This window comes from Wyeomyia smithii, chromosome 2 (assembly GCF_029784165.1).
Source record: "Wyeomyia smithii strain HCP4-BCI-WySm-NY-G18 chromosome 2, ASM2978416v1, whole genome shotgun sequence".
NCBI classification, from domain to species: domain Eukaryota; kingdom Metazoa; phylum Arthropoda; class Insecta; order Diptera; family Culicidae; genus Wyeomyia; species Wyeomyia smithii.
The window spans coordinates 54,355,668-54,381,077 of NC_073695.1; the positions used below are offsets into that span (position 1 = coordinate 54,355,668).

At 37.6% G+C, this 25,410-nt stretch overlaps 1 protein-coding gene across 15 annotated transcripts in view; it reads left to right on the plus strand.

The window, feature by feature from the left end:
• The window catches only part of LOC129725832 (guanine nucleotide-binding protein G(q) subunit alpha), a 73,912-nt gene that overhangs the window by 15,293 nt on the left and 33,209 nt on the right, over nucleotides 1-25,410 (plus strand). For 7 of the 15 annotated variants that reach the window (XM_055682121.1, XM_055682124.1, XM_055682116.1 and 4 more), the window contains exon 2: nucleotides 4,799-5,751. In XM_055682121.1, the coding sequence (XP_055538096.1) occupies nucleotides 5,634-5,751 (118 nt within the window). In that variant the 5' untranslated portion in view covers nucleotides 4,799-5,633. The other 8 variants (XM_055682126.1, XM_055682115.1, XM_055682113.1 and 5 more) reach the window with 3 other exon arrangements.

Here is a 25,410-nt window from a genome sequence, read left to right on the forward strand (position 1 = left end):
AGTTGAACGTTACTTGGGGTCAGCGGGTTTAAAATTTAGAATAATTTCTTATATTTTTTACTACGTCTGTAGCGCAACTGACTTCAGAAATATTATTTTACTTCATAAAAAAATCTCTATGTTAACTAAAAACGTGATTTACTGTGCTTGAAGCAGCAAACAAATCTTCAATGGAAGAATTCATATTTCCTTTAAACGAAACCGCTGCTGGAATCTAGGAATATGACAACACAACGCATTTGCATCGCTCGCTCCAGTATGTCATAGGAAGCTTCACTCAACGCTTCTGTTTATTCCGCTTCTCAAACGCTCAACGCTTCGCTTAATTTGACGCCTCAGTATGTCAGTAGCCTAACAAAAAAAAAAACGGTTGGCTACAAAACCTGTGTATAATACACAGAAGCTCAAACTCCTTCAACGACTTGAAATCGCTAAAAAAATATTTTGAAGGTCAGAATAGCAAAGAATGATTCTTATCAGGCTTTATATATTAACCTTAAACCGACACAGGGAGATTATCTGAAGCAAAAATTTTGGTGGCGCCGGTTCGTTGATCAACGGGTCGTTAGTTGGATTTCGGGGTGATTCGCTCGCCTCTCCGAGCGTCGGTGATTGGTACAATTGCCTAGCCTTGGATACAAAACAAAAATCAACTAGAAACCAAAACAAACTTTTTTGAATGACAGATAGGCACGCAATCATTTTTAAGTCAGTTCATAATTGCCGTGAAACGTTCTCAGAGCTAGGAAAAGATAATAACTATGCTCAGATTTTGTTCAAGATCTCCGTAAAAATTTTCGAAGGTTGGAATTTCATTTGAGATCAGAAATAATCTTCAAAAATGGTCCTTGCAACAAAAGTTTTTATTGTAATAATATATTATAATAATGCTCCTCCCAGTTGGTCTCGAGGTATGATGCTGGCCTAACAAGCCAGTTGTCGTAGGTTCGAGTCTCGGCTCGGGAGAGACTGTTAGTGTCAGTAGGATCGTAGCGTTAGCCCCGCAATTGTTCTGTATACTTAACAGTTGGCTGCGAAGTCTGTGTATAATAAACAGAAGGTCGAGTTCCGAATCGGAATGTAGCACCAAGGCTTTGCATTTTGCTTTGCTTTATATTATAATAATATAATAAAAATATCTTAAGCTTTTCGACCTTAAAAGATTAGAAAACAAGCTTCTAATTGAGTAGGCAAAAGCTGTTTAAAAGTAGCAATAAAATTGTAATAAAGATTAACAATACCAATATAAAATAATTTCCAAAAGTGAGTCTAGAAAAAATAAAAACGATCTTTAAATATTTTCGTAACCAAAAAAAATGCGTTTGAATTCCAAATAAATAGTTGAAAAATTTGATTTTTAAAAAAAATTCAAGTTTCCAGATCCAGGAAACGCAAAAAAATTATCCCTTTTCGAGGTGCTCAGTAAAAAATGACTATAAAAAGGATACCGGAAAACAAGGAAGAAAAATATGTTGAAGTAAAAACATTTCAAAGCCTAAACTCAGTTTGGTGAGATGAAAATGAGTCACAAAATGAGAATAAAATGCAAATTAGGCTAAAAATTGCCATATGCCGGTCTGCCGAGAAATTAGAAAAAGAAATGCTGACAAAGATTCCAAATTAAATTTCAAAATATTCACAATTATATTAAAAAATAATTTAAATTGGTGGAAATAATTTTTTAATTATATTTTCAAAATAATCCCCAATTGAGCCTAAAATTCGTATTAAAGCTTTAATACAGTTATCAAAATTTCTCAAGGCTTGAAATGTCAAGAAATGATTTCAAAGAATTATCGTTTCCGAAGCTCAGAAGCAGAGAAAGCAGAGAAAAAGCAGAAAACCTTAATTAGAAAGACTAGAAAGTCACAAATAGCAAATCACTTTAGGTCAACAATTTATTTAGAAAATTATTTCGAAGAACTGCTTTAAAAAAACTAAAAATTGATGTAAAAATATTCTGAAAACATTAAACACATATCAGCGGTTCCGAAAAGCCCCAGGGTGTGCTCTTTGTATCTGATGTAATATCTCGTTCAAGAGTCACACGATAGGCCTAGTTGCATTCTTTAGCCATTAAAACTAGAAAAACCATCAGCAGCAAAAAGATATTGGCCGAAATACACCAAGGTCGCTTTTTACACGTTTTTTACGCGGGCTTTTTTACGCGGATTCCGGATTTTTCGCGGTTTTTTACGCGGATTCCAGAATTCACGCGGTATTTTTTCTTTGCGCGGAATTCGGTTTCTTTTCATTCGAATTACAGAATTTACGCGGGCTTTTTTCGCGGATTCCGGAATTTACGCGGTTTTTTACGCGGATTCCGGAATTTACGCGGCACGTATCCCCGCGTAAAAAGCGACTTTAGTGTAATTTACCCCTTTTCCAGTTTTAGAATGAAACCATGAATAAACAATGTTGAACATGTTTTTTTGTGCGTTATAAAACCAGGAAAACATTAATTTTTGATCGGGAAAAACCGACAATTTGAAATTACTGGTCACCTGCGAAATGCTGAAATAATTTGGATTTGACTCAGTAGTATAGAACTATAGGAAAAAAATATTTGAGAGGAAATTCTCATTTCAGATATTAAGTCACATCAATAAAATCGCAACTCTCTAAGTGGTGGGATTCTCGAGAGCTCAAAATACTCAAAACTAGATGCACACTTTAATTCCAAATTAAACTGTCAACCAGGGGTGGCTTTTGAACCTGCCTGTTCAACTACAAATTCTGAAAATCACAGTTTGGGGAAGTAATTACAATCATTTCCGCGTAGTCACGCAAGTCTTTTTCTTTCTTACTATTTAAAAGTGAAATTAAAAACGAATCAAATATAAATATAGATTTGCGTTTGAAATATATTTTTTGCCTGGCGTTCCCGTGTGCAATGCACTTATGAACGAAACGCTCCTGCTGTTAACCGACCACGAGTCCTTGACCTCCTGGACAACTTTGCTGAATACCCAAACTCTCTAGGTTGGAATCACGAAGTAGAGTTATCCAAATCTGCTCATTTTAGGTGATGCTAAGCTTTTCTCAATGCTACAATATTCAAACTGTAGTAGTGTAGATAGCATTTGTTTTATGTTTCTCGCATTTAAAGTACTTAGTTTTAAAAATCAACATCAAATTTTGATTTGTTGGTTTTGACTTTGCGATGAGCATTTTAAAATTACATCAAGTGGACCAATTTCGACAATTTTTGTTTTCATATTCATGGTTTTTTTGGAATAGACAGAAAAATTTGTTTTTTGAAAATAATTCTGCTAATAAATTGTATCTTGAGGGGTCATCTACAAATTACGTGAAGGCTGTTTTTCGGTACTTTCGAGCACTTATCTCGTGAGCCAAAATGAACAAATTTTAGCCTTAAATATCGTTATTTCCATTCCAAAAACAACTGTAATTTATATTTTTCAGATCAAAAATAGTCATTTTCTATAATTTGAAAAGTAGTATGATTTCATGGGTAATCCATTCCACCCCGATTTATCTCATAGATCATAGAGAATTCTGGGATTCATTCCTCGAAGTAAACGGAATTTCAGTAATTACCATAGGAGTTTTCTCCTGTCCTCCTTCGTCAGTTATACTCCTCGAAAACAGCAATTCAATACCCACATTCGCCGACTATATCGACCATGGTTTCGCGGTACCGTGCCCGGTGTTTTCCCGGTGGAATTACGCCACCCAAGGCAAAGGATATGACCGGTGTCACGGAGCAACTTCGTGGTACAATTTCGAGCTGTGAAGCTTACTTATTCTTTCGACCTTCAGTGATTTGTGTAATGCTTTACCTTTAATTGGACAGTTGTATTATATTGCCAGCTCAAGGATTACTAAGTGCACTGCAAAAGCGATGAGCTCGGGGAACGAATTCCCCGATGTTTGCAGAGAGGTGTCATTGATTCTGAACCATGTGGCTCTGCAGCACTATTTCCAGGTTGCATTGGTGTTGCGTTGTCTTACCGTTTGGGTCCTTCGCCGCTACCTGTAATAGGTTTAACTTAGTTTGATGGATTTTTCCGCACCGAGGACTAGCAGCAATGTCAATGTGTTGTATCAGACCACTCACCATATGTTTGATGGCATAATTTAATTAAAAACTGAAAGGGAAATGTATAGGAATAGACATCATCGAGGTGAACGATTCACGTTTTTTGGCTTTATTTTTTTTGTCTTTAGTTGCATATTGAACTGCTGGGACTGTTTGGCACTATAAGAAATGAAAAAAATGGGGGAAGTGTGTAAAGAAACCTCACCATGGTCAGGTGAGCGTAGCTAGTAAAAGCGCCACCAGTGTTGTACTTCGCTTACATTTTCCGCTACTATCGGAGTCCCTCTCCCGTTACATCGCTGACGGGGGACCTGCGTCGATACATGGATTAGTAGTAGGCAGGACCGCGGAAGACTATAAAAGACTGTGACGACTGTCAACCACTTTTAGTCTTCTCAGTGTGGTTCCCCGTAAGAATCCCTACGTTCATGGTTTGATTGTTTGTTGCTCACGTTGATCCTTAGAGCGGATGGGTATAAGATCAGGCTGGGTGCTGATGCAATTGAACAAATACCAATGCTGAGTAGTAAATAGTTTCGAATTAACTTTGCAATCAGCACCTGCGGTGATGCCTATAAGTGCTGGCGTAACTTCCATCGAGTGTGATCGTTTAGTTTGTATCCATCTGTGGGGAAAGAGTGGCATCGTAATGCTTGAATGAAAAGTGAATAATATTTGCCAGAAGAATAAAAAAGTCGCTAACCAAATTGTAATTAAATATTATTTATTATGCAGTGATATGAATGGATGAAACGATTTGAAGTGGCATTTTCGTTAAAGTTACAATCCCAACACACACAAAAAAAAAGAAAAATAACACAGAAAACAGTGATATATGATCAGCGAACCAGGTCATTGCGGCAAAATTCAGTGGAATAACAGCAGCAGAAGCCGTAGCCGCCAGCAGCACCGCCGCCAGCGTTGCCGTCGCGAGGAGCAGGAACAGCAAGAAGAACCTCGGATAGCTTTATTATCCAGGACCGTTATCGGCTGGCCCAACTCCACGTCTGTCGACAGTTGCCATCGGAGAGTTTGCGGTTGCAGTTGTTGTAACTTATAACGACAGCATCTGCCGAACGAGCGACGACAACGACTTTGCGCGATCATCGTTCGTTTCCTTCGTCCCATATCTCGGTCCTATCTTCTAGGTTGTCTTAACTTTCCATCTACCTTCGACTGCTTGCGCTTGTCCTTGCACGCGTGGAAACAGTGGCAATTCCTTGGTTCGCTACCTAATTTGATTTAAACCAAGCATTCATCCAACCACTGCGTTGTCAAAGTACACGTGAAGCGCGCGGGGTGTAACTGCGGTGTGCCGGCCAAAGCTACGTAAAGTAAAAGAGCGAAGAAGCAAAAAATAATCAAATTATCAAGTGTACACCGTTCTGTGCGTTCAGTGGGAAAATATTTGTGATAATACCAAAGCACACGGGGCAACCGCGCGGGAAACGTGATAGTTCCGGTATAGTAGCCATTTTCGGCCGGTAGACCACCGTGAGAGGACCCACAGCAAAATTGCAAACGTGTGACCCTCACGCATTCACTCCACGCCACAAACACACGTCCAATCATGGAGTGCTGTCTGTCCGAGGAGGCCAAAGAGCAGCGACGTATCAATCAGGAGATTGAGCGGCAGCTGCGGCGAGACAAACGGGATGCTAGGCGCGAGCTGAAACTGTTACTATTAGGTAAGTAGAGCGATGATAACTAATGTTTTTGTTGTAATTTTGATTACTATGATCGATTAAACCGGTGGTATCTGACACAGACGTAGTATTATATATCAAACGTCTTTAAAAAAATTTCTGGAACCGAATTCATTTTCTTTTCCCTTAAAGCTTGGAGGTTTCCCTTAAACACTCAACATGTATTTTTTCATCTTGTCATTCTGTCATTCCTAACACTCACTGCTAACCGTAGAACTACGTTAAAAAATACGACTATTCTAACGTTGGCAGGTCGTTTCCGACCCTTATATATTTTGTATAGTAACACATGGACAAAATGATGAAATATGGCAAATACATGTTATTCGAATAATCTCCTCTGTGGAATTTCACAGATTTTTCATTTTCTTGCGCGTATAAGCTACTATAATTGTACATATTTTTTTTAGTAAACAACTCCTGGTGATTTCATACGTAATTAATCAGTAGTGTAGCCACACCCAATGCACAACAATTGGGCTAAATACGGATATCTGATTTTTAAATATCAGCTAAAAGAGTGTAATTTTCTGAGTTATGTTTTTTTTTTTTTCAATCATAACGTTGTTCTTCGATTTTTAATTCTGTTGAATGACATTTGGTACATGGGCAAACTGTCAATCATTATTCAAAACCCGCAGGACAACGATATAAAATTTTTAATAATCACGTTTTGCTCAGAAAACGTAGCATTTTCAGATGGTATATAAAAACGGGTTAGCTTAACAACCCAGTTGCAAAAGAGATTTCAGAAATGTTAGTTCAACACCTACTTACTTGGACTTACTTGAGCAGTAAGGCAACAACATTCACAAGAATCCTACCGTAAACCGGGGTGAGTTTGATCAACCGTTTTCTTCAGTAATTATGTTAAAATATGTGTACATTACTGCCATTTATGCATATCTTATTGAGTATTTTTCATGTTATATTTTGGTATGGACCTCACTGCGACCAGTACTTACTTTACTTTTAAGGCGACAGACCGATTATCGATCCAGTGCCGAATCCAGAATACGTCGCCATGTCCCTCGGTTTTGGGCTGCTATCCTCCAATCTCCCCTAACACCTATTTCACGTGCATCCTCGTCGACAGCACACATCCAACGAGTGCGGGGTCTACCTCGAAGTCGGCGACCTCTATCGGGATTCCTGCTAGATTCGGGATTCCTTTGTCGCCAAGGATTGAACGCAAAATCCTACGCTCAAAAACACCAAGAGCTCGCCGATCAGCATCTTTCAGCGTCCATGGTTCATGGCCGTAGAGAGCCACCGGAAGAATCAGTGTCTCCGTCACTCGCTGGCACTCAGCGTCAAACCACTCATTGGACGCAGCTGCTGCAGTTGTACCCAACACTTCTCGCGCTGATGTGTCTCCACTGTTTATTCAGGTTCCCTCAAACTCTTTCCTCAATCCGTTCATCAACCTTCTTTGTGAGTACTCTGCAGCCACTTCTTCAGTTGATAGCCGCTGGATGTTCAATTGCATCCTCCTCGTTGCCTTGGATTTCAACACGTTGGACAGCCAGGCGCGGATTTTGGCTACTACGAGATAGTGATCCGAGTCAACGTTCGGTCCTCTGAACGACCTCACGTCTGTAACGTCTGAAAAGTGCCGTCCATCAATCAGAACGTGGTCAATTTGAGAGCAAAGCTCTCCATCCGGGTGCATCCAGGTGTGCTTACGTATGTTCCGGCGTGCAAAATAGGTGCTACAGATAGCCATCCCCCTAGCTGCAGCGAAATTAACAAGCCTCAGGCCATTGTCGTTCGTAGTAGAATGGAAGCTTTCCCTACCGGTTAGGGGGCGGAAGAAGTCTTCCTGCCCGACCTGTGCATTTGCATCTCCGATGACAATCTTTATATCGTGTCCTGGGCACTCATTGTATGTCTTTTCCAGGAGCTCATAGAACTCCTCCTTTTCGTCATCGGGTTTCTCGTTGGTCGGTGCGTACACATTTATTAGGCTGTAGTTAAAAATATTTGCCCTGAATTCTCAACACGCATATACGGTCACTGATCGGCCTCCATCTAATGACACGCTTCATCTGTTTTCCAATTAGCACGAAACCGACTCCTCTTTCTGCTTTCACGCCGCCGCTATAGCAGATGTGGTACTTAAATGAAGTGTCCGCAATAGGATCTACTGCCCGGAATTCGTGTTCTCCCGGTTTCGGCCACCGCACCTCTTGGATAGCTGCAACCTCCACATTCACCTTCCGCAGCTCTCTAGCCAGGATACTTGCGCGTGCCGGTTCGAGTAGAGTCCTTACATTCCAAGTACCGAGTTCCCAATAATCATTGTCCTTTTTCGTTCGCCTAGGTCCATGCCGATTATTCCGTTCCGTATTTATATCTGGATTGTTCGTAGTATTTAATATTCGGTATGCTGCCTTACTAGGGCTGCGATACCTAGTCTCGCGACGGGGCTGCCGTCTTTGATATAGCTGGCGAGACACCGCGTTTCATGATTCAGCCGCCTGCTCCGGATCAGACGCTGTTGTACGCCGCCCCTAACATGGGTAAACAGCCGCGTACGTTCCCCCTTCCCAGTCACCATATGACCAAAGTTTCCACCGGGGGTTGGTTACCCGATCTCCGCTAAGGTTACTCGTATCCCGGTCGGCATCACGTGGAGGTTGGGATAGGAGTTGCTGGACAGAGGTGGATGACCACAATAGGATCTCAAGTGACACGTGTCCAACCGTTCGCCAACCAACTGCGTCCAGTACTGTTGCTTTTTTCTGAGATTGGCCGAACCTTGCTGTCCACATTTTTTTTTCTTTTTACAGTGTCATTGATTGTAATCGAAAAGTAACCTGCTACGTGTTGTAGTGTTTGTCTTCGCCCAGACTTACTATTCTCTAATCTTTTTTATCGAGATCAGAGTTCTAGAATCTAGATTCGTGAATTTTTTCGTGAAGGAACTTGAGCATAAACTCATGTTCAAAGTCTTTCGACACAAAATGACCAGTTTCTTCTAAGACTCAAACCCACTATAACCCGCGGTTATGAAGCTCCTTTTCATTTTAAAATATAAATTGCAAACAAAGTAGATTTTTAGTGATTTTTATTGCATACAAACAATCGTTCCAATTAGATACAAAACAACAAGCTGCGATACTTATTTATGTTGTTTAGGGCCGTTTAATTTGGTCAAAACAAAAAAGTTTTATTCCAAATTAGTCCCTTCGGATAAAAATGCATGTTCAGATTTTAGAATAATTTTTTAAAACGACAATCCTGTCTAAACTCTTGACGTAGTCATTTAAAAATAATCAGAAATGTGTTTACTCAGTATATTCTTAAGACATTCAAAAAGTACTAATAAAAGCGACATCTCCCCGGTTTACGGTAACCGTAGATGGACCTATGTACTAGTGGGAAGGTTGAATATTTCCTTGATTTTTTTGTTAGACTTCTAGGTCTAGGTTACAAAACTATTGGTAAAACCCTTTAGAATGGAGGAAGTATACGTCTAACTTTAATTGGGTAGTATGATTGTTATTTTCACTAAACAGATTTTGTAGTCGATTAGAGAAGTTTTCTCTAAAATTTTGATCTAATGCAGTCAGAATTTTTACGTTGATTTTTTACGAGGTTTTTGACAATCTTGAATACTGGTCGTAGAGCGTCTCGGTTTTTTTTTTCTAAAACCTTTCTTGGTAGTTTATGGGGATTTTTGAATTACGGCGTTTTTTTACGAGGTACCTATCCCCCGCATAAAAACCTCACTGTAATTGGTATACCTTTTCAATTGCAAACTAGTGAAAAACTAAAAATCGTGAACCAGCGGTAGTTTTCTGTCCGCATACTGTAGCGGTAACAAATGTTATGTTTTCAATTTAACATGCTCATAATCTTACTATCTCCAAACTGATTTCGAAGACCAATGTTTTGATTGACAGGTCTAGGTTACAAAACCAATTTACCAATTCTAGGTCTAGGTTACAAAACTATTGGTAAAACCTCTAGGATGGAGGAAGTATACGTCTTACTTTAATTGGGTAGTATGATTGTTATTTTCACTAAACAGATTTTGTAGTCGATTAGAGAAGTTTTCTCTAAAATTTTGATCTAATGCAGTCAGAATTTTTACGCGGATTTTTTACGAGGTTTTTGACAATTTTGAATACTGGTCGTAGAGCGTCTCGGTTTTTTTATTTCTAAAACCTTTCTTGGTAGTTTATGGGGATTTTTGAATTACGGCGTTTTTTTACGAGGTACCTATCCCCCGCATAAAAACCTCACTGTAATTGGTATATCTTTTCAATTGCAAACTAGTAAAAAACTAAAAATCGTGAACCAGCGGTAGTTTTCTGTCCGCATACTGTAGCGGTAACAAATGTTATGTTTTCAATTTAACATGCTCATAATCTTACTATCACCGAACTGATTTCGAAGACCAATGTTTTGATTGACAGGTGAAATATTAGGCTCAGCATTATCACGTTATAACGAACATTCATCTGCAACAAATTTTTAGCTTAATTTCAATTTGATAAAAATAATATCACCTCGCTTTTCGTTGTTTATTTTTCTCACCCATGTTGTAAGTGTTCTAGCCTTTTTTCAATTTACATCGTTCTCTCAGTTTCGCGAAAAGGAAAGACATTCGATTCCGTATAAAGAAAGTACGAAAACTCCTATATCGTGTTGGAAACGAGCGAAACGGGATTTGTAGGGCTCTCAGCCACGCCGTTTTATTGTGTTCCTTCCTGGGTTGTGGCTTGGCAGGACAGGGTGGCGAAAACCTGGAAAATCATGGAATGTAAGGAAAATTATTTTTCAATCGGACAGTATCAGAGAAAACTGCAAAATATAGAGATATGGCAGAAGTGCAGCCACGCAACCATATATCACACTGTTGCGTGATACATCTTGAAGTTGAGGAGCAGTACAACACGCCAATTTTGTGCAGTAAATGACGATTGTATTAGGAAGATTCATTATCATTTTTGTCTAAATGAACAATAAAAAATGTTCCTAAAACTGGAAGTACAAAGCCAGCAGAATAATTAGTTTGTAGTATTTGTAGCCGAATTTATTGCTCCGTTATTTCTATGAAAAATGATCTGTTTCGGTAGCTCAAAAAAATAGCTAGCAGAACAATATATAAGAATAGCATTTTGAGCTTAGCAACAATTTTATAACAATCAAAATAACCTAATGCTCATTCAATGATTTTGAAAAAACCTGGGTTTCATGCTAATTTTATTGATTTTTTTTTTCAAAATGTTCGAAAATGTACATGCAAAGCTTCGATGTTTTTTTTTTTAAATATTCTCCTCTGAAAACGATTCGAAACCTTTTGATACAATAAGATGTGAATTCAATGCTGGCATACACAGGTAGTTTTAATAAATTAGATGCGTTTTCCATAAAATATATTTTGTCCAAAAATATAACTCTGCTAGCTCAAATTTTTTCAATACTCATTAAATGCTTTAAAAAATTTGGTTCTCATGATAAGGTACCTATCCCCCGCATAAAAACCTCACTGCAATTGGTATACCTTTTCAATTGCAAACTAGTGAAAAACTAAAAATCGTGAACCAGCGGTAGTTTTCTGTCCGCATACTGTAGCGGTAACAAATGTTATGTTTTCAATTTAACATGCTCATAATCTTACTATCTCCGAACTGATTTCGAAGACCAATGTTTTTATTGACAGGTCTAGGTTACAAAACCAATTTACCAATTCTAGGTCTAGGTTACAAAACTATTGGTAAAACCTCTAGGATGGAGGAAGTATACGTTTTACTTTAATTGGGTAGTATGATTGTTATTTTCACTAAACAGATTTTGTAGTCGATTAGAGAAGTTTTCTCTAAAATTTTGATCTAATGCAGTCAGAATTTTTACGCGGATTTTTTACGAGGTTTCTGACAATTTTGAATACTGGTCGTAGAGCGTCTCGGTTTTTTTATTTCTAAAACCTTTCTTGGTAGTTTATGGGGATTTTTGAATTACGGCGTTTTTTTACGAGGTACCTATCCCCCGCATTAAAAGCTCACTGTAATTGGTATATCTTTTCAATTGCAAACTAGTAAAAAACTAAAAATCGTGAACCAGCGGTAGTTTTCTGTCCGCATACTGTAGCGGTAACAAATGTTATGTTTTCAATTTAACATGCTCATAATCTTACTATCACCGAACTGATTTCGAAGACCAATGTTTTGATTGACAGGTGAAATATTAGGCTCAGCATTATCACGTTATAACGAACATTCATCTGCAACAAATTTTTAGCTTAATTTCAATTTGATAAAAATAATATCACCTCGCTTTTCGTTGTTTATTTTTCTCACCCATGTTGTAAGTGTTCTAGCCTTTTTCCAATTTACATCATTCTCTCAGTTTCGCGAAAAGGAAAGACATTCGATTCCGTATAAATAAAGTACGAAAACTCCTATATCGTGTTGGAAACAAGCGAAACGGGATTTGTAGGGCTCTCAGTCACGCCGTTTTATTGTGTTCCTTCCTGGGTTGTGGCTTGGCAGGACAGGGTGGCGAAAACCTGGAAAATCATGGAATGTAAGGAAAATTATTTTTCAATCGGACAGTATCAGAGAAAACTGCAAAATATAGAGATATGGCAGAAGTGCAGCCACGGAACCATATATCACACTGTTGCGTGATACATCTTGAAGTTGAGGAGCAGTACAACACGCCAATTTTGTGCAGTAAATGACGATTGTATTAGGAAAGATTCATTACCATTTTTGTCTAAATGAACAATAAAAAATGTTCCTAAAACTGGAAGTACAAAGCCAGCAGAATAATTAGTTTGTAGTATTTGTAGCCGAATTTATTGCTCCGTTATTTCTATGAAAAATGATCTGTTTCGGTAGCTCAAAAAAATAGCTAGCAGAACAATATATAAGAATAGCGTTTTGAGCTAAGCAACAATTTTATAACAATCAAAATAACTTAATGCTCATTCAATGCTCTTGAAAAAACCTGGGTTTCATGCTAATTTTATTGATTTTTATTTTTCAAAATGTTCGAAAATATACATGCAAAGCTTCGATGTTTTTTTTTTAATATTCTCCTCTGAAAACGATTCGAAACCTTTTGATACAATTAGATGTGAATTCAATGCTGGCATACACAGGTAGTTTTAATAAATTAGAAGCATTTTCCATAAAATATATTTTGTCCAAAAATATAGTTCTGCTAGCTAAAATTTTTTCAATACTCATTAAATGCTTTAAAAAATTTGGTTCTCATGATAATTTTGTTGATTTTTTTAATTTTTCGAAAATGCATAGCTTCAAGTTTTTAAAAATATTTTCCTCTGAAATCGATCAGAAACCTTTTGATACAGTTAGATATCAATTACTTTTTTGCTCGAGAAAAAAGAGGAAACCCGGACAAACACACACGATTCGCATAGATTCTCTAGGATTCCTCACATTGAATTCGTGAGCGTCCTTGAAAAGGATTCCTGAAAAAAGAATCCTCAGGAATGCCCTGTATATGGCTCTAGGATTCTTGAATAAGAATCGTGAGTGGGAATCCTCCGGATCGTGTTTGCGATTCCTTTCACGATTCCGTCACCGTGTTAATCGATATCCTGGGGATTCTTACTCAGGATTCTCTGCGTGTTAGTTAGGGAAGTTAGCGCGTTTTTATTGCATAAAAGCCGTGATTTTCTGAAAGTTCAGTTTAAAAAAGAAGAAGGAAATCGGTTCAGTAGTTTTACCGCAATCGTAAATACGGCAAATTAATTTATTTAGAAATACCATTCCGAGATAAACGCGTATAAAGGTTCACGTTTAGCTCATGCGGCCGTGACGAGGCGCGCTTTAAATCGCTCTAACTTTCTCTCTATTGCTCAGATCTTTATGAAAATTTGTAAAAATATTCTCGAGAAGTTGTACTTTAAGATAATGCAATAAATTTTTTTCGAAAACCAAAAAGGTATATAACCCCTTTCTCAAGCTAGCAGAACAATGTTTTGAAACAAAATATATATATATATATATATATATATATATATATATATATATATATATATATATATATATATATATATATATATATATATATATATATATTTAAGGAAAAAATGCACCCATTCCATTAAAATACTTGCGTATGAAAGCATTTAATTGGCTAAGAGGTTTCTGATCGTATTTTTAGTATTTTTAAGAAAAATATGAGCAACTTTCGCTGAGATCGGCCCACTATTTACATGATGATATTGAGAACGATTCAAAATATGTTTTTTTTTGGAAGCCCATCAAATTGATGAGCCCCTCGTCAACTGGGAATCAATACTTTTTTAAAATTTTTCGTTTTTCTTCAAGACTTGGCTCACCAAAATTGCTCCAACCCTTGAATTACTCTATGAAATTACCTAAACCAACATATTATTAGAAAGGAAAAAGATAGAGCCTTCTTTTGCAAATATCAAAGTGGGTAGTCGCCATATTGGATTTGGCCGCCATATTGTTTTCCTTTAGAAAAATTGATTTTTGAATAGTTTCCCACCCACCTACCTTGAATTTTTTTATTTCATTCGAAAGATCATGCTTTTTTGCATAAAAAATGTTAAAATTAGAGATGTATGTTGTCTAAAATAAAAATACAGGCAAACTTCGATATAAGGTACCCTCGTTATAAGGTACCTTCGATATAGCGTCACTCGATATAAGGTACATTTTACCTCGATATAAGGTACATATTTATATTATGTTACAAATAACTCCGAAATTGGTATGGAAACTTCTATAAACAACATACCCGTTATCTTGTCAACATTTCTGCTTACTATTGATTATTTAGGGAGTGTTTATAAATTACGTTACACTCAGCGGAAGTTTGAAAAAAACGTACAAAAATTTAATTTTGCCGAGAAAACATGATAAAGTGTGGATGGGAACGGGGGAGCTGATAAAAAAAATAATTCAAAGTTTGACCCTTGATGCTAATGTAAGACGGAAATCGGCCATTTTTGGCTGTTTTCCAGAAACCAGAAGTTGCCATCCTACAATTTATAATAGTATCTGAGGTCAATTATTTTTGCAATATTCTGGCTCCGGAGATACTCATATTGGGTGTTATTCGATCATTTTCGGCTTTTTCCCAGGAACCGGAAGTCGCCAACCTAGAATCCGAAATGGAGCTGATAAAAAAATTAACTTAAAGTTTGACCCCTGAACAATCTGTGTGAAATTTAAATACAATGCTCAAAAAAAATGTTCCAAACCCAGTATTTCTTTCATAAACCGCACTTGAACACTCTCTCAGCTGAAACAAGTTTTGATTTAAAAAAAAAACATTTTTTTCAAAAACGTCATAGGCGGGGGCCTAGCGTGGTTGGTAACGTCTCCGCCAACCACGCTCGACGCCTGGGTTCGAATCCCACCGCCGACATAGGTGTCGATGGTTGTGAGGTGGCGTGATCCACTCACAACCAACCCAACTGGTCTAGATTCAATCCTAGCCGACACTGGGAGATTTTCTGAGGCGAAAAATCTCTGGGATCACGCCTTCCATCGCATGAGGAAGTAAAGCCGTTGGCGCCGGTCCGTTAATCAACGGGTCGTGAGTTAGGGTCCAGGGTGGAGTCGCCTTCCCGGGCGTCGGTGATTGGCACAATAACAGTGGCGGAACTAGACCGACGGTAAATAAGCGAGAATAAAAAAAAAACGTCATAGAACCTAGGAAAAAGTTTAAAATATGCTTGAAGTATGTTCGGCAGAATAATGTATTTCTCAAATATGAAAAAATGTCTAGGACATAGTAGGCCTCTTAAATCACACCCCAAAAAGTTTATTGGTATTTGTTTTTTCAGACATTTTGAGAATGTGCGTTTTTGAAACTACCTGTATGTGGTCTATTTTCATGAGATAGAACCAAAGTGTCTCCAGCAAGGTTTTTCTACATAAAATCCTACAACTTTGCCAAAGATTTCACTTTGATTTGATAGTAATCAAATAAATAAAATTATCATCTCACTTTTAGGCAGATTAATCAAGAATCTATTTGCATCAAAAGTTTCTCCTTAAGATATAAACATTGTCGAATACACTATAGCATTTAAATGACATTTTACACTCAAAAGGTTGACGATCACGTTTTAAACCACTATGCAATGTGCATTTCTGGGCCACTTTTGTGTGTAATGAAAAGTTAGTTCAAACGGTCATTTTAAAATTCAACGAGGAAAATGCAAGTTTCGAAATCCTAAGGAACGGAGAAATAATTGAAAAAGATCTCAGTCCGTAAGTAGATATTCATGGTTCTTATTCATTAAACCAAAAACTAAAAAAAAAAACAACAAGAAGGAAAAAAAAAGGTTTTTCGATACAAAAATGTGTATGTTTGTAAATAAATGATAAATATAAACTAGTAATAATAACATAATGGCTTGAATTTTTTTCAATTTTTAATGCTCTAGACAACCTTTTTTTGGACGCGGCTGAAAGTCTCCAAAAAAGCAAAAAAAATGTGATTTGAATTGTATTTAATAAAACAAGTCGGTTCACACTTATAGTTGGATACTATTTCCAAAACAAACTATACGTAGACAAAAGACAATAAAATAAAGTGTTTGAAGCCCTATTGTTGAAAATGTTTCATGATTCGATATAAGGTACAATTCGATATAAAGTACAAATCAAAATTCGAAATGTACCTTATATCGAAGTTTGCCTGTAATATGTATTAAAATTACCAAAACATGTTCGACTCGGCCGCTTGGTTTTCTGTTAAATGCTAGCTCACTAAAAATGCTGAAACACATGATATTCTTCATAGAATATTTCCGACCAACCCATCATTAGAGAGTGGATGGAAAAGATATCCCACCGCCGACATAGGTGTCGATGGTTGTGGGGTGGCGTGATCCACTCACAACCAACCCAACTGGTCTAGATTCAATCCTAGCCGACACCGGGAGATTTTCTGAGGCGAAAAATCTCTGGGATCACGCCTTCCATCGCATGAGAAAGTAGAGCCGTTGGCGCCGGTCCGTTAATAAACGGGTCGTGAGTTAGGGACCTGGGTGTGGAGTCGCCTCCCTGGGCGTCGGTAATTGGCCACAACAGTGGCGGAAATAGACCGACGGAAAATAAGCGAGAATAAAAAAAAAATATCCAATTGAAAATCGTCAGGCGATTGTGACGCTGTTAACTTTCGCTTTTAATTAAAAATCCTTTGTTTCAATTTTCACACGCCATTTTTTTCAAGTGAACCGACGAAAAAGAATCCAATATTCAAACTTGTTTAACAGAAAAATGTTTATCGTGACTCGATGACAGTAATCGAAAGAAATTAAATTAAAATGAAACTGTTCCAATGACATGGATTGTTAACCGTGCTCGACGGGGTACTTGGGTATCCACAAATTATTAATTTTTGAAAATTGTGTTGTAAAGTTTTCATCCAATTTCGTTAGTTTTACCACCAACCTATCTACATGCAAATCACCGTCAGCGGTGCCCCGAAACATTTTTCGTATCCCCGGAAATCCGGTTTTCCGGAGATATGTTCTGAGACTGAGGAATTCTATGATTTTTTTTAACAGAATCTTACAATTATTGGTTTAAAGTTCATAAAATTACTCCCACAGGGCTTTCTTATAGTTTTTGTGGCATGCCTCCAAAATGTCCTTCCGGAACAGATTCCACTGGGGCTTCTAGTGACTATAGAAACAATTGAAAAAATTCAAATACCATCCAATATAGGTATTTTCGGAAGTGGCATGATCCCAGAGATCGGAAAATTGCCCCAAAAGCCGTTTTGAATTCGAAAATGGCGACTTCCGGCTCTATATAATAAACTAAAATAGTCTAATACCCTCTTAATATGTATATCGTAATCGAAATTATGCCCAGATAATGGAAAAAAACGTCGTCTGACACCATTTTGGATTCCGAAAGGCAACTACCGGTTACTAAAAAATACCAAAACATGGCGAAACTGTGAATTAAACCGTAAACCGGAAGTCATCATCTTGAAATTCAAAATGGTGTCTGAGATCGTTTTCAGGCCTCTGGACATCATTCCAATTCCGGATGTACTCATATGAACTGAAAATTGGTCAATTTTGGCTGTTTTCCGGACACCGGAAATCACCATCTGGAATTTAAAAATAGCATCTGGAGTTGATTCCGATCTCAGAGCATCAATTCGATTCCGGAATTACCCATATTGGGTGGTATTCGGCCATTCATGGTTGTATTTTAGAAACCGGGCGACTTCCCTTTTGGAATCCAGAATGGCGTTTGTGGTGGCGTTTAGCAGTCTCTGGAAATCTTCTTGGTTTCAAAAATACCCATATTGGAAGATATTTGACCTTGCTTTATTTGTTTCTATGGACACTAGAAGCCCCAGTGGAATCGATTCCGGAAGGTCCATTTTTTGGATATATCACTTGAAACGCTCATTTCGAGATGGCTTGACAAAGTATTTTTTTTAAATTCTTTTAGCACCAATATTAAGTGGTTAATTTGTGGTTTCGAAATCCAATTTGTGGTAATTTGTGGTTGAGTAATTTCTGAGAGTTGTGGTAATTTGTGGTTGAGTAATTTCTGAGAAATTTTCAAGCCTTCTCTGAAAATGATTTCGCTTCAAATGAATCGGACAACGATGATATATACATCAATCGAAAGCTCTTAATTTGTGGTTCACGAAAATGTAGTTTTTGTAGGCATACTTCATATAAAAATAATTAAAAACTATTATTTAAATTTTTGAACATTGTTTACCTCTTGTTGTCAACACCGACCGTACGCGGCGCTGGTAGACCATCAAGATGATTTTTTCTCAGAAAGCTTTCGTGTAGCGATGAGTATGGTGAAACTAGAGATACTCAGAGGGAGATATATGCGGTGAGCCAAACAAACCGTCAAAATTGGAGCCAAACGACAAGAAAGGTAACACCACATTGAGAGGTATTGCAATCAGGTACAAAAAAGAACGTGTTCATTTCTATACGATTCTTTGTTCTATTGCCAATGAATGAGTGATTTTTACCCGGAGTTCAACAAACCTTGTGTATAGGTAACAAAATTAGTGAAGGTGTATAAAATTAAACATAAGCATAAAATAAATCACCTTAACAGTTTTTGCGAAGCACTTCACTATTCTTAGGGACTTTCACCGTCACCACCGATTATACAAGTCGAATGCTAGTCAATATTGCGCTTTGAGAAGAGATTTGGCACCTCTGAAATATGAAATCCAGTTGCCGAATTGGCGTTTTTTTTTCACCGCGAATCTCTTCCTCTGAGTATTTCTAGGTGAAACAGTATGTAAACAGCAGGGATACTATATGTGTAGATTTGCTGCGAAATGCAAATGTTTATCAATTAGCAGATATTTGTAGTTGACAAGCCTCCGTGTGTTTTACGTAAATTTCCTGAAAATAAGTGAAGTTTTACGTGCAAGCAAGCGTAATGCAAGCGTAATTTTCTCGATCTTCGGTCGAATCATTTCCGGAAATGTAGTTTTGCCGTTTACCGATTGTTTGAAAAAAAAAACCTTAATTAATACACCTAGGGGTGTGATCTGGTCTTTCTCATACAAAATCTATTATATGTTAAAATCTGTTAGCATATACGTTTCAACTCTTGGAATAAATTACAGCCTGATAATAATAAAGAACAATTTTTTGTTTCGATAAATATAATAATATTTTAGTAACCAACTACGCAACTGTATTCGACTGTTGGGTATTTTAGAAACCGGAATGATGCCTGAAGATCGGGAATGGGCCTTAGAACTGTAGGGAACGGTTGAAACGCATGGTAAATGCCCAAAGGTGTGAGTCCTGACTAGAATTAAAATTCGACATTTTCTCGTCTCAGGAATATGCTACTACAACTACCCCCTGAATAATAAAACAAAAAAGCTTTCAACGGCAGCGACAACTGTATGTCGTATATATGAACGACTGTCGATAACATCGGCAGGTGCCAGTACTATGCTCATCCAACGCCGCGTACGGTCGGTGTTGACAACAAGAGGTAAACAATGTTCAAAAATTTAAATAATAGTTTTTTAATTATTTTAATATGAACTATGCCTACAAAAACTACATTTTCGTGAACCACAAATTAAGAGCTTTCGATTGATGTATATATCATCGTTGTCAGATTCATTTGAAGCGAACTCATTTTCAGAGATGGCTTGACTCAGTTTTCTGAAAATTTCTCAGAAATTACTCAACCACAAATTACCACGAATTGGATTTCGAAACCACAAATTAACCACTAAATATTGGTGCTAAAAGAATTAAAAAAATTACTTTGTCAAGCCATCTTGAAATGAGCACTTGAAACCAGAAAAATCATGAAACCCTGTTTTTTTTCTAGCATTAAAATATTTCGATTGTAATAGAACTGTTTGTTAACTAGTTATTTTATTAAGCTAGCAGAACATAGCATTTTTCACCGAAATGACAGAGCATTAAATTCGACGTTATGGCATTTAATGACTATCGAATGAGCACTGGATTTTCATGCTATTAACTATTTATTCTGCTGACTCTGTACTTCCGCCTTATTGACGTCAACGAAAATGGTCTTTATCAGGACCACTACGAATATAGCTGAAGAGTTCAATTGGTTAAAAATAGTGTAGTCCTACGTCAAGTCTGCGTTTGTACACATTAACACTAGCTTTTATAGCTTTTTTCTCAAAGGCTAAGTCTTGAAGCTTTATTTTGTTTTAATTTGTTTTGAAGGATAATCATCACTTTGACCAGCGGGTGATTTAATTTTAATAGAATTGGGCGATTTGGTTTTTAAAGAACTGTTATATGAGATTATTCTCAGGTGGCCTACCATATACCCTTCTTTCACGTTAAATTCTTCGCTCTTTTAATGGAACTGTAATCATGGTGCGATACTGACAGGAGTAAGGAGGTTTAAATAAGATTTTGTTTCCTGTTGAAAAAATAAGTCCCTATGACGAAAAGTTTGGCCAGAAAAAAACGTAATTGGTGATATTGGCAGGAGGGTGAGAGGTTCTGTATACTGCCGCTATTCGCATGTAAAATTCCTATGTAAAATTTTGTGTTTTCTTGTTATTTTTTTTGCGAGAATGGGTCCTTTTGGCATGCTCTCCAACAGGGCTGTAATTCACCTCAGTACAGACAGAACCACACTAGTTTGTACACAACACATTTGCCATCAAACCGTGCGTGCCACTCCCGTCACAGGTATACCTCGATTTTACGCACATGCTCGATTTTGAAATGTGCGTAAAATCGAATTGTGCGTAAAATCGAATTAAGTTTTTTAATATTTTTTATAACCTAAAATTACCTTCCGTAATAGGAAATTGGTAAAAAATATGTAAGGGGACATCCAAGTATTACGTAACGCTCGAAATGGATATTTAAAAGTTTGACAACATGTACAAACAATTTTGAAGGTCCAAAAGAGAGAGAGAATGACATGGGAGTGGGGTCGAAGAAGGTTTTTTCTGCGTTATGTAGTTATTAGACATTCTCTAATGGGCCGTGTATGTCAGTGAACTCACCTAGAACATTATTATTATTATTTATTATATTAAATCCATCCGACTAGCAGTCTTAATGAATAAGTGAGTGTATGGCTGGGAAAAGCCACCTTGAAAGTCACTGGTAGGCGACTATCAAGGCGGCATAAAAACCCAGCATCCTTCTAGAAAACAAAAACATATACAGAGGTATTACAAAAATCCGATACAGATAACATAGATAAAGTCAAAACAAACATTGCACATTAACTAACTATACTAGAAATTAAAATTAACATTTTGTCGATTATAAACCAGAGCCATCCGACGAACAGGTTCATGCTGGCCATAATTCGTGCGGTGTGCGTTTGTTTGCAGTAATCACTGATGACGTTGTGGACGAACAGGGCATTGCAGCTGAAGCATTGTCAAGATAGCATGGCAGTCATAGCAACCAGTGAAAATTTTGTGCACTGTTCTTGCCAGTATGTCCTTACGACGCTCTTCAAGGGGTTTTATGCCAACCAGCAGGCAAAAGCTTTCGTATGGCGGAAAATTATCAGGGTTCCTCCATGGCAATCTTCGACAAATCCTTCGGATAAAGAGCTTTTGAATGCGCTCGATTCGCTGTATCCAAAAATCGTAGTACGGATCCCAAACAACGCAGGCAGTTTCTAAACCTGAGCGTACCAGAGAGCAGTAGAGAGTGCGCAAAGTACCAGGATCGTGAAACTCTTTTCCGATCCTAAACATTAAACCAAGTTGACGATTGGCTTTATTGATGATCGCAGAATAATGCTGCCTAAATGACATACTAGTGTCCAACAAAACACCCGAATCAGTGACAACGTCGCTACGATGTAAATAAGTGCCAGCGATACGATGGTCAAAAAGCAACGGCTGTTTTTTGCGCTGGAAGCTGATCACGGTACATTTGGGAATGCTCAGCATCATATAGTTGCGTAGACACCAGTCGTTGAAAGAATCGAGTAACGTTTGAAGTCTACAATAATCATCATAATTCTCAACAATTTGAAATATTTTAGTATCATCAGCGTACAATAGTCGTGTGCCAGGTGGTAGAACTTTAGTTACATCATTAACGTACAAAGAGAGAAGCAGCGGTCCAAGAATGCTGCCCTGAGGAACACCAGAATTGTTGCTGAACCAAGCGGATTGCGACGTTCCCAGCTTTACCGCGATCTGTCGGTTGCGTAGATAAGAACTGAGCCATTTCACCAATATGTGTGTATGTGCATTAGAGCGTCAATGAAATGTATGGGAAAAATTACCTTCGAATATCATTTAGCGCTAGGGATCAAAAGTTTCTTTTTTTTCGAAAAAGGCCCAACAAAAAATGTTTAATATCGACGATTTCATGGACCTGTGCTTATTTTTCATCGGCCAAAAAGTTGAAACTTTGATCGTTTTGTGGCACTGCCTGTGACCGCATAATTGTAACATTTGCAAAATTGGTTGTTCGAGCAAACGACACTTTTATATTTTGGCTTTAACTGCATTGTTCTTAATATATGTAGTAAATGGATGGTCGAACTAAACTCAATATTGTTACGTAAGCACTGCTTTATGCTATGCATACATTAAACATCCGTTTTGAAGTTAAATTTGATCATATTTTTGCAACGATACATTTATGCCGTTACTTTCAAGATGGATTTGGAATATATTCGCATATCAGTCACACTGCCTTCTTTGATTGAAAATCTGCGTTTTTTGCATCGCAAATCCCACGTATTGTGATTTGTGCTGCAACCGAACTGTCAAGATGTCTCTTGCTCTCCTGTTAATAAAAACGGCTTATGAAAGTGATGAAAATTCCGAAGAATATTCAGATATCGACCAGAATAACTTCCGAGTTCCAGTGGATGCTGATGTGGATTCTGATGGCAGCTTTTTTGAGTCTCCCGCTAATCCTGTTACCAGAAAACGCAAGCGATCAAAGAAAGAGCAACAACGTTTATTGAAGGCGAAGAAACGACGAATAATCCATGGTGTTAAGTTTGAGAGATGTGGATGCCGCATAGGCTGCTCAGAAGAGTTTACAAAAGATGAACGGATGCAGGAAAACCTGAAGTATTGGAATGACACCTCTGGGCAAGCAGCATTCGTACGCGAAAGAGTGCATCGTGTGGCAATCAAACGGCGTCAAAGGAACCGCCATACCAATGGAAGGTTCAAAATGTTCCGGTATGAATTCAACATTATGATGAACAATGGCGAGTTCAAAAATGTTTGTCGAAAGTTTTTTTTGAACACAATCGGATTCAAGGACACGTGCGGGTATGTTTCTCCGCAGAATGTGATTTTTCTGTTCTTAATCCGTTTTCTTTGTATACCTATATAGAAACGTTCTATATCGCTGCCTTACCAACGAGGTAGATGGAATGCCCAGAGAATTCAAACGAGGCAAATACGTCCGTAGCACCTCGAAATACGACGCCGTTAGGAGCCATATCATGAGCTACAACCCTACTGTGTCCCATTATCGAAGGGAACATGCGCCAAACCGTCTATACTTGCCCTCAGACTTGTCTGAGAAAAACATGTATAACGAATACCAAAGATCCCACGAGGTGAAGCTCCAAGTCAGCTACTCGTTTTACTGCAGGGTACTAAAGCGGCTCAACATATCCTTGGTCAAATTGGGCCATGAACAGTGCGAGAAGTGCGTCAGTGGAAAACAACATAAAAAGGATTTCAACCACAATGCTGATCCTTTTCCAGACGAAGTTGCTTGCAAAATATGTGAAGATATGGATGCACATGTTGAACTTGCAAAACATTCAAGAGCTGCATACCGCAAAGATGGTGAAGAGGTACAAGCTGGGTGCGTTGTGCTAGCGGTAGATCTGCAGAAGGTATTCGTTTTAAAAAAAATAAGAAAATGACTGCATTCTTAATAAGTTATTTATAAATAGGTTGTCCAGATTCCGCGCCTTGAAGGTCTTAAAACCGTTGTTTTTTCTCAAAGACTGCTAGTTTTTAACGAAACCTTCGCTCCTGTGGGAAACTATTCCAAAATATATCCTGTGCTTGCCTGCATTTGGGATGAGCCGACTGCAGGTAGATCATCAAATGATATTTCAAGTTGCTTTGGACGGATTGTACATCGGTTCAATGATAAACCCAAGATCATCATGTGGCTGGACAACTGCTCGGCTCAAAATAAAAATTGGAATCTTTTTTTGTACTTGATACTAATGATAAATGCAGAAAATATTCAAGTACAGGAAATTGTTTTGAAATATTTTGAGTCAGGGCACACCTTTATGGCTGCTGATAGTTTCCATGCTGCTGTGGAAGCACGCATGAGACATGGTAAACCCGTTACAACCATGGATGATTTCGAAACCGCAGTTAAAAACGCGAAGAAACGAGTGGAGGTCATCAAAATGGAGCCTGGAGATTTTCTGTCCTTATCGATGATTGTGTCACAATATACATTGAATAGTTGCAAACCTCGTCCATTTATCGACAATATTCGGAAAGTTATACTAAGAAAAGGATCGTTTTTATTCCAATATAGCGATAAAGTTGGAGACGATGGTGAAATTAAGAGCTGTTCCTTACTTTCAAAAAAGCAACATCGTATTGTTGAAGATGAAATGTTCAGATTGGAAAACACTGTCAAACGACAAGTCACGGCCCGAGGAGTAGAGTCCGAAAGAAAAACTAGTCTGCTAAAGATTTTGTTACCTGTTCTTAGTGCTGAAGATAGGGAGTATTGGAAAAATATTCCTGAGATAAGAAAATAATGTCTTATTTAAAGCTTGCTTTCGTTGTTCACTTAAATAAATAAAGCAAACTAAATCCAGAAATTGTTTCATTATTAAAAGCAAAAGAAACGGAACAATTATAAGTTGTTAGTATTTTTTGTTTCAGCGACACATAGGTTCATATTGAGCATTAGAGTAGTGTGACATTTATGCGGTTATTTATGCTGTGTGACAAAACAACTTGGTATTTTTTACGAGTTTTTTCGAACAAACATAAGCATATTATTGCAGATGTAAAAAGTACATACCATTTAAAGCACTTCCCCATTAAAAACTCGAAAACCATGAAATGTCGAATGTTACAGTTATGCGATCACAGGCAGGGCACGTGTTCCCGAAATCAGATTTAGCTGAAATTTCGCATGGGGACCAGAAACGAGACTTT